General features: G+C 35.0%; 1 protein-coding gene across 5 annotated transcripts in view; it reads right to left on the bottom strand.

Annotated features, from left to right (window-relative positions):
- The window catches only part of LOC136843104 (nucleolin-like), a 225,109-nt gene that overhangs the window by 11,368 nt on the left and 198,117 nt on the right, over positions 1 to 15,624 (bottom strand). The window contains exon 1 of one of the 5 annotated variants that reach the window (XM_067111105.1): positions 14,088 to 14,448. The exons of the other annotated variants lie outside the window; for them this stretch is intronic. Within the exon in view, the coding sequence (XP_066967206.1) occupies positions 14,088 to 14,093 (6 nt within the window). The 5' untranslated portion in view covers positions 14,094 to 14,448. Of the gene's footprint in view, positions 1 to 14,087; positions 14,449 to 15,624 lie in introns of those variants that run through there. 5 annotated transcript variants of the gene reach the window in all.

Raw genomic sequence — 15,624 nt, forward strand, 5'->3', positions numbered from 1 at the left:
GAGAGAGAGAGAGAGTTCTAGTCGTGACACGATCCCATTTTTTTCCTGTTTGTATTAGTTCATGCACTGAATTTTAAAGATCAGAAAACTGGACTGAAATTTGCAAAATGGCTCTATTTCACTCCAGGGTAAACGTGCTCGCGTGCTAGCTACCCCATGTATACTTGTGTGATAAAAGTTTATGTTGGTCTGAGAAGGTATAAGGGCCTTTACAGTATAAGAAGTACTAATCAGATCTTGAGGAATTATGCCAAGTTTGATGTCTGGTATGTTGTGGTTCATATTTCTAAAATAATTGACGCCACCTATTACTAATTATATGCAATGCTGTTGTTAAAAAAATCATCCCCTTAAATTTGAGTGTACCAGAGTATATGAATTGTTATGAGAAATTATCCCTGCGTGTCAAGAAGAATGCACTCTCTATAATCACTTTAAAGTTTTAGACGGGAAATAATTGTTCCAAACTGTGTCTTTGCACAATGGTTATTTCAAGGAAACCCATACGTTGCTTCTTATTTCTTATCTTTTCTGTCAGAGATCATTATCAGTACGACGTTCTTATATATGCAGTTTTCGTTTATCATTGCAAACAAAATTTATGACGAATTAAAGTTAAGCATGAAATCAATATGCAATAAATAAAATACTGAGTAAAAGGACAAAAAAATCAGAAAACAAAAATGTCAGTTACGTCATAAGAGCTACCACGTCATGCAACGGCTTTAGCCCAAGGAGAGTAGGCTATGTCAGGCTGGAAAGATGGTTGACTATCACTATTTATCTGTCTGCCTATCTATTTATCTGTCTGCCTATTTATCTATCTCTCCATCATGGTTTAGAACGTTTCATTGTACAAAGATAAAATAAAAAAGTGATAACACGTGAAGGAAATAAAAGCAAGTCCCTAAATAGGAAAAAAATAAAATACAAAAAGTGATATCACGTGAAAAAAATAAAATCGAAGAAATGGAGGTGAACACACACACACACACACACAGAGAGAGAGAGAGAGAGAGAGAGAGAGAGAGAGAGAGAGAGAGAGAGAGAGAGAGGATGTCTCTAGTTTTTTCAGGTGACGACAGATGTGAGTGAGACCCCATGACGAAAGTCGATACGCAGATATCAATCTACTTTCGTCTGTTTCGTTGATGCGGAATCGCGAAGTCTTGCACGTTCCGTTGCATAATTCAGGAATTGCGGGGAAAAGCAGAATTTAGCGTGCTGGCTTTTGATTTTAACTGGAAGGCTGAGTGCATGGTACAAACAGGAATTTCAGTTAACCCGAAAAAGAGCGAGATTTTCACCAATATCCAAGAGAGAAAGAGAGAAGGAAGGCGAGAGAGAAAGATTCAATAGGTGGTCATTAAGTCAGTTCCCTTTTGGTTCCTCTTTAAGATTTAGGAAACCAGAAATGACCGCAGCGGGTTCCGAATGAGGAGGGTTACTCAGCCTGATGTGAATCGGAAGAAAAACCGCGAACAAAGAGTATTTTTAATGTTAAATGTTATAAGAGCGTGTGAGAGCGCGCTCACACATGAACACGCACAAAAACACGCACATGAGGCAAGGGGTAGGCTTTACACCGGTTGTTCCATACCCCAAAGCACAAAAATAAAGGCCTTGATAGATGCGAATTTATTGATTCGACTTTGGTACATTGAACAGACTTGGGTGCCTCAGGAACCTTGAGGTGGAGAAGAAGGAGCCACTAGAGAGGTTGATTCCAGAACAAAATTTACAGAAGAGTGAATTAGATTGTCTTCGAATTGTCATATGCCGTTTCACTCAGTTTATCGCCAGCCCTATGAGAGCTGTTAATGAGTTCAGTGGTCTGGTTAAACTATTTCAATAATGATAATAATAATATGCAATGAAAAGTGTAAAAATACTGAGCATCAAACCAATAACAGCACTCCAAGGGAGTCAAAATATCTGTCCGTGCAGGAAGGCCTATATTTCAATGGAAGAAAGCTTTATTCTATATCTTTAAGGTAAATAATTGCTATAAACTAACGGGAGAAACATGAAGATGAAGAAAAAGAAACAGAAAAGAATCCATGGATATCTCCCATCAATAATGACGTTTGATGGATAACGCATGAAAAAAAATCGGTTGATCACAAACGATAGAATCGTGACGTGACCCCAAGTCAGGTACAGATGGCAGATAACAATCACTTAATATGCAATATTCCTGTGGCGACATCACATATTGGAATACGTAGGGGAAGAGAAAGTGAAATAACGATTGCATAAAGCCAATCTTGAATGAGACGTTAACGACCGAAGGAAATATCATAATAATTACGTTAATAAATGTAAAGTAGTAAATGCTTTACACACACAAACAGACACACACACATACACATATATATACAGAGTATATATATATATATATATATATATATATATATATATATATATATATATAAAATTGTGATAACCACAATATCCTCTTACCACAATTACATGCATTTCTGGTAAAAGGTGACCATCAGATACTATATATATATATATATATATATATATATATATATATATATATATATATATATATATATATATATATAAAATAAATACATATGCATATATATACATATGCATATATATACATACATATATATGCATATATATATATATATATATATATATATATATATATATATATATATATATATATGTGTGTGTGTGTGTGTGTGTGTGTGTGTGTTGGGGGTGTGTGTATGTATATATTGAGAGAGAGAGAGAGAGAGAGAGAGAGAGAGAGAGAGAGAGAGAGAGAGAGAAAGAAAATGGGCAAACCTGATGGTCTTAAGTACTTTTATATAGCTACTTCTTGTTCGAGGCCGGTAATTTGGTTGGAAGTTAAGGGAATGATAAGAAGTTAGTTTGCTACAAATAATAGGAGGATGACATTTAAAATCTGTTAGTTTATGTAGGCCGCTCAGGGCGATGAAATTATCAGTTAAAATGAATGGATATTCAAGCGCAAGAATCTTTGATGATAACTGATTTGCAAATCGAGCTACCTACTATCGAGAAAAAGAAAAATAAAGAAGACGCAGATCTAATAAAGGTGATAAGAGGTGAACATTTACATAGCAAATAGCTATGCAAGAAAAAAAACTGAAGATTGGGCGTATGGTACCTTGAAGTAGATGAACAACCATTCTCACAAGAAAAGGGACTAACAATACCTAATTCTGACCGCAAGAGGTTGAGCGAGGGTAACACGAAGCACTATCGAGTATTCAGATTCATTAAGTACGGTATTCCTCATCTGAAACGAATCAAGGAGCGGGAGAAAGGTGCAGGATCTGTTTGCTGGAACTGAACCTCACGCCTCACAGGCAGGCAACACCTCCTCGTTATTCATTCTACGATTTCTCTTAGGGCTAGCAGCAACTTCAATTTGCATTTAGCCGTTGAATGAGGTTGGGGTGGGCGCGGTGTTGGTTGTAGCGAATTTTAGCAACAGGTGCAGCATCGACTGCAGACTGTATTATCTAGACCTATAGTCACCTATGTGCAACTCTTCTGCTGCCGAATAGTGACGCAGTCGCTTACGTCTTAATATATACGAATCTTACAGTTAACCAAACGAAAGGCAGCTATGAAACAATTTAAATAACTAGATGTGCCTAGATAAATTGAACAGGGCATCAAAAGTATCAAAATTGGTTCCTGTATGTATGATGAATTAGGGGTGTGTATTTTAGAAGTTACTTATGTAAGGGCTTGAGGATTAAATGTTAATCATCCTTAAAGAGAACTTGGGGGGGAAGAAGATTGGCCGGTAAGTGTGGCAGTCACCTCTTCCACAACCCTATGGAATAAGTACCATATTGCATGACTTCAACTCGGCTGCATAAATGCTATTTATACGACAAAAACGACAAAATGTGGCAAATTTGTCGAAGAAATCCCCATAGGTCTATTTGAAGAATGGCAGAAACCCCTATCTAAATCATCACCGTCCAACTGTCTAGGTTGTCTAAGCTCTTTCTAATACTCTAAAACGAAAAGCACAATTGGTGAGATGTTCTTAGGGTGACTGGTATGTCAAGAAGAGGTACTTCATTGGAACCTAAGTTCCCATCACTGGCTAATTAGAGAAAAAAATATTTAAAAAATATAAGAGTTCACCTTTATTTGTAACACATGAGGCTGAGTTGTTTCTGATATTTTTTGTATTTCAAAATATCATCATTATTCCTCATGGAACATCTGTATATATATATATATATATATATATATATATATATATATATATATATATATATATATATATATATATATATATATTTATATATATATATATATATATTTATATAAATACTAAACAGTAAATAAACCCTATTCATATGGGACAAGACTACACGGTCATTGACTTGTTTGATTCAAGCTTCCAAAGTCTATGGTGTTCATTTGAAAGAAACTACAGAAGATGATAGGAAATACAGAACGAAGAGTTCAGCTATTAGAAAAAGATATATATATATATATATATATATATATATATATATATATATATATATATACATATACACATACAGTATATATATATCCATATATCATATCGACATATCTGTACTTCTCCGGTATGTCTACATTAACCCAGAGAGAGAGAGAGAGAGAGAGAGAGAGAGAGAGAGAGAGAGAGAGAGAGAGAGAAGAGAGAGAAGGAGCGAAACTATTTTGGAGGTAGCTAATAGCTGTTACAAAACCGTGCGGCTCTTGTGGTCTTAGGTCTCCAAAAGGCGGGAATTATCTCTTCCTTAATAACTCCTGTGACGACCGTTGCTGTTATTTCCCAGTGAATAATGAATACATTTGTTGTGAATAACGCAGAACTTCGGTCACAGAGCATGGCCTTGGAAATTCATGACAGCTGTCATAATTTTCAGTTGAAAATGAAGAAATTAACGGTTGCAATTAATTACGCCACACTTGTTAGCTGATAATCTTAATATATATTATCTATCGACAAAAAAATTAAATGTCACGGCACGGAAAAATATAAAGGATATATATTTATATGTGCATGCATACATACATACATACATACATATATATATACACATATATATATATATGTATATATATTATATAAACACACACGTATATATATATATATATATATATATATATATATATATATATATATATATATATATATATATATATATATATATATATATATATATACGTACATTTAAATATGTATCCTTTATATTTTTCCCTGCCTGATGACAAACTTGACGTTTAATTCTATGTCGATAGACAGTATATGCTAAGATTACCTACTAACAAGTATCGTAATTAATTGCAGTCCTCATTCTCCTCTTTGAAGCTGAAAATTATGGCAGCTCTATCCAGCATATATCCATATATATATATATATATATATATATATATATATATATATATATATATATATATATAATGCAGAACAAGTTATGTCAATTTAACGGTAAAAAGGATGAGTGGACGATGAATTAATTAGGACTCGAGCATTAGCGTTAGAAAGGTTATAACAAAGTTTCGTGCATAAAGTGATAATTAAATAAAAATGAATTATATCAGTTGAAATCTACTGAAACGTGAATAATAAATTTTGTTATATTACATTGTTAAAAATAATATTCGTAATTTCCATCACCCGTTATATGTCGATGGTAATTTCTTCATTTGTGGATTTTGCTTCCTTCCAGCACTCTCTCTCTCTCTCTCTTTCTCTCCTTGACAGATAAGCCGAGCTTGTAAACAAAACAATGTAATTATTGCCTCCATCTGTTTCGAAGGTCGACGAAAATTGTTAACTCTGTTCCTTTGAATCCATCCCTCCCAGCGTAGATCCAAGGGTAAATAACTTTTAGAAAGTGAATTTTAATAATATATATTTTTTGCCAGTGTGAGATTTTACGACTTTCAAGTTTTTTGCTATTGACTGATACAAACACATGCACCCACAAACACACATACATATTTATAAGTATATAGGCTATAAATAAATATCTATTCATATGTAAAGCTCAAGTTATGAAACAAAACTAATTTGACAGAAAAAAAAAACTAAGGAGTCTTTTTTAATATGATGTACCCTGCTCGTACTCTGTATTTCTAAACTCTCTGAAAGCTCTTTGTCCAAGAAGCCCAGTTATCAAAATACGCCGTTACCAGATAACTGAAAGTAATTAGGGTGGCATGAAATAGCATTAGGTATTCTCCAGACGGCTGTACGCAACGTAATCAGTAGCAAAATATAGTTGGCCACAAGGAAAGGTTACTTGCAAGCTAAGAACGCTCATTGTTTACTCTGGAGCACTGTGAAGCAACAGCCCTCTCTTCGCTGCTTTTGATGTGCGTTCCGGTCATCGTGATCGGACAACATCAAATAAGTGTTTCAGGAGCGGCAGTTGGTGACGTCATTGTTGTTAGATAAGGTAATGAAGACTTCCAAGTTATTAAGCATTCACAGACCAGAACGTAAATACCTACATCTCATATTTCTCTCCCTCTCTCTCTCTCTCTATAATATAAATATATATATATATATATATATATATATATATATATATATATATATATATATGTATATATATATATATATATATATATATATATATATATATATATATATATATATATATATTATTAGTAAGATTATAAACCAGGGATTTCATGAAATCCCTGATATTTTCATGGAATTCGTGAAATCACCAATTCACTTAGGGGCATTTGATCCCCGAGGGGCTAGTGCTAAACACGGCGAAACAGTGATTCATCTACACTGTTTCACCGTGTTTAGTACTAGCCCCTCGGGGATCAAATGTTCCTAAGTGAATTGGTGATTTCACGAATTCCCTAAAAATTTCAGGGATTCCGTGAAATCCCTGGTTTCACAATTTTATTAATACACACACACATAACACACATAAATATATATATATATATATATATATATATATATATATATATATATATATATATATATATATATGTGTGTGTGTGTGTGTGTGTAGATGTAGTTGTAACATTTATGGGATAAGTTAAGTATACCTTAGTTTAACCAGACCACTGAGCTGATTAACAACTCTCCTAGGACTGGCCCGAAGGATTAGACTTGTTTTACGTGGCTAAGAACCAATTGGTTACCTAGCAACGGGACCTACAGCTTATTGTGGAATCCGAACCACATTATACCGAGAAATGAATTTCTATCACCAGAAATAAATTCCTCTAATTCTTCATTGGCAGGCTGGAGACTCGAACTCGGGTCTAGCAGAGTTTTATGGGATAAGAAAATGGGTCGTAAACGGAGTGTGAAACAGCTGATATTCACTAACGATAGAGTTCTGGTCTGGGGCAGGAAAGAAAAACTGTGGTTAGCAAGTGTAGCCGGGTGCGTGTGCAGTATAAGAGGTAATAAAATACCGAAGAGGTGACCACCTCGGTAATTAAGAGTCCACTGATCATTGACATTCATGGCATTTCGTTTGCTTATGCATGACCATTTGCAAGGCACGGTGAAAATGCTATTTTGGTTGCTTGACTTTTTTTATTCCTACTTCAATACCGAAGGCGAAAAAAAATCGTTTCATGAGAGATGAAAAACGGAGTGCAAATTCCAAACGTATTCAGGTCGTTAACAGAGGTTTAACGATGACACTGATATTTTATGCAAGATCTCTACTGTTACCCGAGTCAGTTAATGTTTAGCGATTAATATAAAGGTACTTGGCAAGTGCCTTCGGCGGGTTTTATTACTTTATGGGACGTTACTTTGCTACCGCAGTAATCTCCAATCTATCTTGATTTTCAATCGCAATTTTACTAACGTTTATTCTGGTTATATTTATTAATAATCTGTGTCACATTCTTTACTCCGATCTCTTATTTCATAGGCAAACTAGTTCTATTTCCGAAAGTAGCCTCAGTTAAAGAGATGGAAGTAGAGAGATTTAAAGCAATATTTTTTTTTATAATCTTGTAGACATCACATCAAGATTCTGTTTAATTACTGAGTCCTTTAAAATTGCTTGCTCAATCTTTTTCCTGTTAGTAGATTACTCGTAATTATTCCCCTGTTTGTGTTTGCCTAAAAAAAATAAGAACATTGTTTTCCTTCGGATACAATACAGCCGAATGTCAGGAGAAAAACTGAAAAAAGGTTGAAATGACTCGAAAACGAAGAAAAGCAATTTTGAATGGTGAGTAGTATTGTCTTTGCACGTTTTAGAACGGTAACAGTAACCAGTACAAGTCGATGTTTGTATTTTCGGCACTCCTTATGATAACGTTTTTGTGAATTTTGGGGTTATTACTGGAGAGATAATGCATTCACTGTGTGTTCCTCTGTATATTTTCTTTACGGAAATGTAAAGACGATAAGAAGCTGATTTATCGAAATAATTAATTTCTATTTACCACTTGAATCACGCCGTGGAAGTCATCAGTTTCGGAGACGGCTGAATATAAATGTAATTTTGGTATGACTAAATCATAATGCCATATTGTGTAGAAGATCAGACATGGCAAATAGAACGAACATAAAACTGAAATATGAACTAATATTAAGATGAATGATCACATCGATGTTTTTCTGGAATTGTGGAAAAATTCAGTCAATCAAGGAACAATAGTTTTAATTTGTTCCGAATTACTCTGTGTAGTTATCCGAGAATTTCGTTTCAGTTGTTCTTTAAGGGTTCTATCTGTTGTAAATTGCTCATGTATTCCAGGATATTGAAGTGAAAACTGGATCAAAAGAGACTCGTATCCTTTGCAGCCAGATACGAAAATTTAAGTCTCCATTGTAAACCGTTACAAATATATGTCTGTTTATTTCTGTGAGTACACAGACTCACAAAAGCATACTAACATAAATGCCACATTAACAGCAAGCATATCGGAAATCATTTATTCTGAAGATAGAAACCAGTTTGACCACGAGAGGTGCCAGAGAGTTTGAATGAAGTAAACAATGAGTATCATATAGTAGCCATTGATGGAAAAGATGCAATTTTATATACGTACACACCACATATATATATACATTTATTTATATGCACACAGAAATATATACATATAGAGTATCTCCCAGTTAGAGAGAGAGAGAGAGAGAGAGAGAGAGAGAGAGAGAGAGAGAGAGAGAGAGAGAGAGAGAACAAAAGACCGGCAAATCAGAGGTATTGTTTTGCAAACATTTTCGACAACCAAGAACGCCCAAAGTGGGTGGTTTCCCATTCCGTAATGCGAACGCCCATGGCCTTCCGGTGTGCCCGACCTTATTTCGGATGACGCAAGCAAACATTGCCCAACATAAACATGTCTCAAGTCACGATCATAGGAAGGTACTGCGCTCTGAAGGATTTGTCTCTGTGTACGTAGTACGCGTCGCCTGCTGTTGCGGTTCTTATGTACTTACCTAAACAAAATGATTTGTGTAAAATCCTTAGCTACAAGATTTTCCTACGTGTACGTATGCAAACACACACACACACACACACACACACACACACACACATATATATATATATATATATATATATATATATATATATATATATATATATATATATATATATATATATATATATATATATATATATATATATATATAATGCAAATTTCATTAACTTAAAGTTATCTGTATATAGACAGTTATGCTTCATAAAAACACCTACACATAGATAGACACACCCATTCACATACACAGGCGCACGCCTTATGTGTCTGTGTGTCACTGTGTTTACAGCATCAAAAACAAGCAAAAGTAATAATTTGTATTGACAGAAAGTTTTCTCCTAAAAAACCAGGCTGACTTTTCGAAAGGGATTGAATATTTCTTTAATTTAAATTTTTTTGTTTTAACCGGCGGAATCGATGGCAAGTTTATATAAAGTTTTTCGTTACTTTTGAGACTGGATAATTTATCACTCATAATAGTGTTCGCATGAAAATGAATCAACAACACAGTGACACAAATGCAAACGCACTGATTAGAAATTAAAAAAAAATAATGAAACCGGTGAAGAAAGACTAAGAGAAATAAAGCAACTTAAAATAATACCTTACAACAAACAACGAAAATTCTGGAAAGGTGGGGACGAAGAGGTCTGGTTTTAAGGAAAGGCAAAGAAATAGAAATCAACAGAGATAACAGGTTAAGTGAAAGTAAATGCATAAAAGTAATGCAATAAGAGTGGAAACTGCAAGACTAAAGATCAACAAACTGAAAGGTAATGTTATAAATAGACAATGCAAATAACTAATTTCTCCTGTATGAATCTTTCGTAAGCTTAATTTCTCCTGTATGAATCTTTTGTAAGCTAATTTAAGGAAAATTAATTGTATACGAGCGATTAAAAAATTAAGGAGAGTGGAAAGAGACACCACAACTCAGTTTAAGAACACATTGAGTGCAATCTTCCCCATTCTGGGCGCGAGGCAGGAAATTCTCCTCCAGAAGAGAAAAAGCTGCCAAAACTACTTTTTGCTACGATCTACGAAAGCATCTGAGGAGAATGGAAGCAGGAACTTCCAACGAGATCCTCACCTGACCTTTTCCTGGAAACTTACAAATCACCTTCGATGATTCATTTACTTGTGGAAAATAATGGAAAATACGTGTAATGATACTTATATTTTTTTTTACATTTATCGCTCGCCCTCTCTCTCTCTCTTTTTTACACCCACACAAACATGCACACGCATACGCGCACACACACACACACACACACACATATATATATATATATATATATATATATATATATATATATATATATATATATATATATATATATATATATTGCATGTGTGCAAGGCTTAGGGTCATGTGTGACACTGTTAGTATATGTCCTTAAAAGGGTGTAACTAAAAAAAATCTAGCAATAATAAATTTTCTTGCTAATAACTCGAAGATACCTGTTCGTACTACACGACAAAGATCTCACTACAGCTTTGCTCATATTATCAACAACTTGATTCTTCACGAACACCAAATCATTCTTTTCCATCTTCCTTACCAGCTATGTCCTTCTGAATATTATTCCCTTCGTTTTATTAGTTCACAGTCGCAAGCTCACACACACACACACACACACACACACACACACACACACACACACATATATATATATATATATATATATATATATATATATATATATATATATATATATATTTGTATATATATGTGTGCGCTTGCAAGTAACACGAGTGCAAAGCGTGCTTGCATACGAGTTTCTGTTTATCTTATTTTTTTCTCTTGTTTTTGTAACTCAAGGGAAAGTGAAATATGGTATAAGGTTATTGCTTTCACAGTTGGAGCCCTGTTTCCTGAAGGGAAATATTAAAATCAGTTATTACTATTAGTAATAGTAATAGAAGAGTCCAGTAGAAGCCAAAACTGGCTTTCCTGAGATTTTCTGAAAATCCTACAATATCGCTTGAGTTTTGAACATTTCTTTTCTCTCCTTTTTAGTACGTCATTATTATTATTATTATTATTATTATTATTATTATTATTATTATTATTATTATTATTATTATGCTAAATTTCTCTTTCAATTCTTATGACTCTGTCTTTGTTTGTCGATGAACAATACTACGTTTCTTTCGATTTTAATTCCGCGGCCATTCATTAAAAAATTGAAATGGAATTATTGTCATTCATATTTTCTGATCGCGGAAACTTTATTCTCTCTCTCTCTCTCTCTCTCTCTCTCTCTCTCAGACAGTATAAAAATAATACCTCTCATATCAAACAACTGCAAAACGAAGCCTAAATGAATTGTGGAAGTTTACAGTGGTAGACGCAAAGTGAATTCCTAATGAATAGCCCTGGGATATGAATTGAATAAGAATTGCCTTTGACACCATTTACGCTCGAATACTAACTGATTATATAACATCATGAACTTTCGATTTCATTGTGGCCTCTAGCGACCTTGAAACCAATGTCCGCGGATGGTGTCATAATTGGCAAATTCACTCTATACATTAACGCAGTTTTTTTTTTTTATAGATAGTTTAATCCATACTTGTCCTCACACTAGAAATAACCGATTTTCATATTCGGTGGTCAAGAATTTTGTTTAGTATTATATATTTTATGACAGTGATTTTTTAATTAACTACAACACAAATGAAGTTGATGCAGGCACTAAGAATGATGATGTTGGTCAGAGCACAAAAATATATATATATTTTTTGCAGGATGTTGGTTACCTGATCAGATTCGCGAAAAGCTCTTCAATACATTTGCCTGCAATTTGTATGGCTCAGATTACCTGCCATACAAATAGTGCATCACCTAACAGTGTTTTACAAAACCAGGCGGATGAACTAACAGTCTGCAATCTCCAGTTCGCTTCTTTGAATACCGAGAGATAAGAATAGTGTTGTAATACTGAAATCCTTGCGAAAATCTATGTGTATCCATTTACATTTCTGGTTATTTTCTTTCATAAATTTTATGACTGATTATTCATGGAAGAACTTGACAAAAAATATATATAAATGAATGGTGTTTTTACGCTCTGCTGAGCTTTGCTTCGTCTATCTCAAGGAAGAGGTTACAGACTTTGGTCTTACTCCACCCATGCAGATTTTTTCTTCTCATTCTCTCTAGCTCTCTTACTCCCAATCCTCTTTCCTCTCTCACTCCCTGCCTCCCACGCCCCCCCACCCTCTTTCTCTCTCTCTCTCTCTATCTATCTGTATTTTTTCTGCTTTAAGGAGAAAAACCACAATTTCTTACGGCTGAGGAATTTAGGTACTTTCTTTTCTCAAGATAATATTTTATTTTTCTGCTAAATCTCTCTCTCTCTCTCTCTCTCTCTCTCTCTCTCTCTCTCTCTCTCTATATCATGCTATACATATTGTTTCACATCCTCTCTTTCCTTTTTGTACCTTTCCATTTATTCTCTTAATATGAATTTTTCATTTGAGTTTCCTCCTTCCAGTTCCTTATTTCATTTATTTTCTACTGCTCTTTGATGTATTCTACAACGAGGAACTTGAAACGTTGTCACGTATGACCAACACGAAGAACTCGACAGCAGAAAATCACAATGACAACGATTTTGATGGGAATGAAAATTTCCTAAGCACATGAGATAAAAACGATTATTTTTTGCTCTATTAAAACTCAGTTCTTATGGAAAATGCTCGAACAAGAGACGCAACCTTTCTTTCCAGTCTTCTGGATTAAATAGCTGGTTTCTTTGAATGTTACTAAGAATGAGTGAAAACCCCCATTTCAAAGTTGATTATGAACTTTTACAAAATGAATATAATATCATCTATCAGATAACTGGTTCTCCTTTCTATAAAATTGCAGCGAAAAAAAATTTGAGAATAACCTTAAACATTTTAATTTCTTGCGTAAGCTAAGCAAAGACTCTTAAAGTGGTTTTTCTTCAATGACAACTGAACCAGTTACTTGAATGTTGCTTAGGGCAGAGAGCCAGAATAACTCGTTCTAAGAACTAATCAAGCTTCTGAGCGTCTCCGAAAGGCGGTGTCTCTTAAGATACAAGCAAATAGAAAGGAACTGTAATCGACTAAAGAAACAATAGTAATAATAATAATAATAATAATAATAATAATAATAATAATAATAATAATAATAAATAATAATATTAATAGCAGTAGTAATAGTAGTAAAGATAAACGTATTTCTATTTATTTCCATGCATGTTTTTAACAGAATCACATCCCACCACCGTATTAAAATTGCACATTAACAGAGATTTTCAATAACATCTATAAAACAACATCATTGACTGCAATGCCATCACCTCCACCACCTGAAACTTGAATTCTGAAACACGTTTAAAACACGTTTCTGATCCGGCACTTTCGTTCCCTGCATTCGCAAAGAAATTAGTTCCTCAAACCTTCAAGGCATTTCTCGAACAGACAAACACATTTCTTCGCACTATCACACACTCGGCCATATCCGTTGCAGCTGGAAATCATGAATTAGTAGCATATTTACAAACAGATCTGGCTCTCATTCCCTCGTGCAGAAGTAGAATTGGTAGATCATCATGAGGATTCAAATGGTTTACCTTCATGGCGGTAGGATCCAGCAGTCCAAGGAGGAGGAATATGAAATTAATGGATTAGGGATGAGGTTTTTTTTTTTTTAGGGCAGTTGGCGCGCGCAGGTGAGTGCTAGGATCGGTGGAGGATAGTGGGGTAGAGGTAGGGGTGGGGCGCCTCTGGATGGTACGGAGGAGGGGCGTTCGTAAGAGAAGAGGAAGTTCGTAAGAAAGGGAAGGAAAGCCTCACGCGGCTTCGGAAACGTCGGGAATGCCACTCGGTCGACGACTGAAGAGCTGGGAGTGGCCAACCTACCTCTTATACCTTTCTTTGACCACGCCCGGCCTGGTGTCCTCCTGCCCCGGCCGTGTGGGGTGGTACTTGACGTGCGTGAGTGCGTGTGTAGTGTGACCCTATGCCACGCTGTGCCACATAGCCCTCCCCACCCCGCCTTCCCTCTCCTGCCTTCCCATCTTTTCCACACTCTCCCTCCTCTCTTAACCGCAATGACATCTGAGATCGTAGCAAGGGCGGAGAAGGTTATTATTGCTATAGTATACAGGTTTCGTCGGAGGAGGAGGAGGAGGAAGTAATAGATAGAGCAGAGCGGAGATCGCAAATGCTGTCAATTCTCTCATCGAATAATTGATTACTGTCTCAGGAAACCCATTGGGTATGGGCATGACGCTTGAGAGAATTATTGACTAACGAAGTTCCAGTTGCGTAATGATAGGGTGGGGTCTCAGTTTGCCCTGGAAAAGGGGGAACATAAGGGAAGTTGCAGTCACTGATCTCTTGATGGAGGAAGGTAAAAATTAGTTCGTAGGGAGGCTACGAAAGCTAGCACACAGGTGATCCTAAGCTAAAACGCTACAAAAAAATAAGGGGAAACAAGAAAAAAAGAATGTGAATTTCAACTGTAGAGATTTATTTCATAAAGATCTGAATCACCCACAACACTGAAACACAAAGAACTTGCCTTGGTAACGAATGTTTAAACAGCAAAGAATTACCTTGAAAAAATGGGAGCTGATGTGAAAATAATAAGCATAAGAAAGAATAAACGACGCAGAAATAGCGATTGACGTTAAGAGTCCTTTAAAATAACTAAAAGAGTTTTGAAAAAAGGCAAATGATATTCAGAAAATAATCATGAAAAAGAATTAGAGCTTCTAAAACCCCAAAAGAATTGATGAACAAATAATTCGAACGTTACAAGAATAATGAATAGTTAAAAAATGACCTAATAAAACAGACGAATGACTAAAAAGGCACACCCGAGAATGAACGTGTAGATCAAAACCCCTTAAGAATCAGCAGACTGATATTTGATAAAAGTGCAGACCAAAAAATATTCTTAATTATTTGGTGTTTCATCAGACAAGCTATTTTCACTGAACATCCATTGTTGTGAATGAGGATAATAAAATTATAGAGAACAACTAATGTATATAATATCCGATTGCCCAGTCGCTGTATCATGGAATCGGCCAAAACATTTTGTTGATCTACAGAAGAAGGAAGTACAGATTACTGTACTTATATTATGCAATGACAACGTCA

The sequence above is a fragment of the Macrobrachium rosenbergii genome, chromosome 11 (assembly GCF_040412425.1).
Source record: "Macrobrachium rosenbergii isolate ZJJX-2024 chromosome 11, ASM4041242v1, whole genome shotgun sequence".
NCBI classification, from domain to species: domain Eukaryota; kingdom Metazoa; phylum Arthropoda; class Malacostraca; order Decapoda; family Palaemonidae; genus Macrobrachium; species Macrobrachium rosenbergii.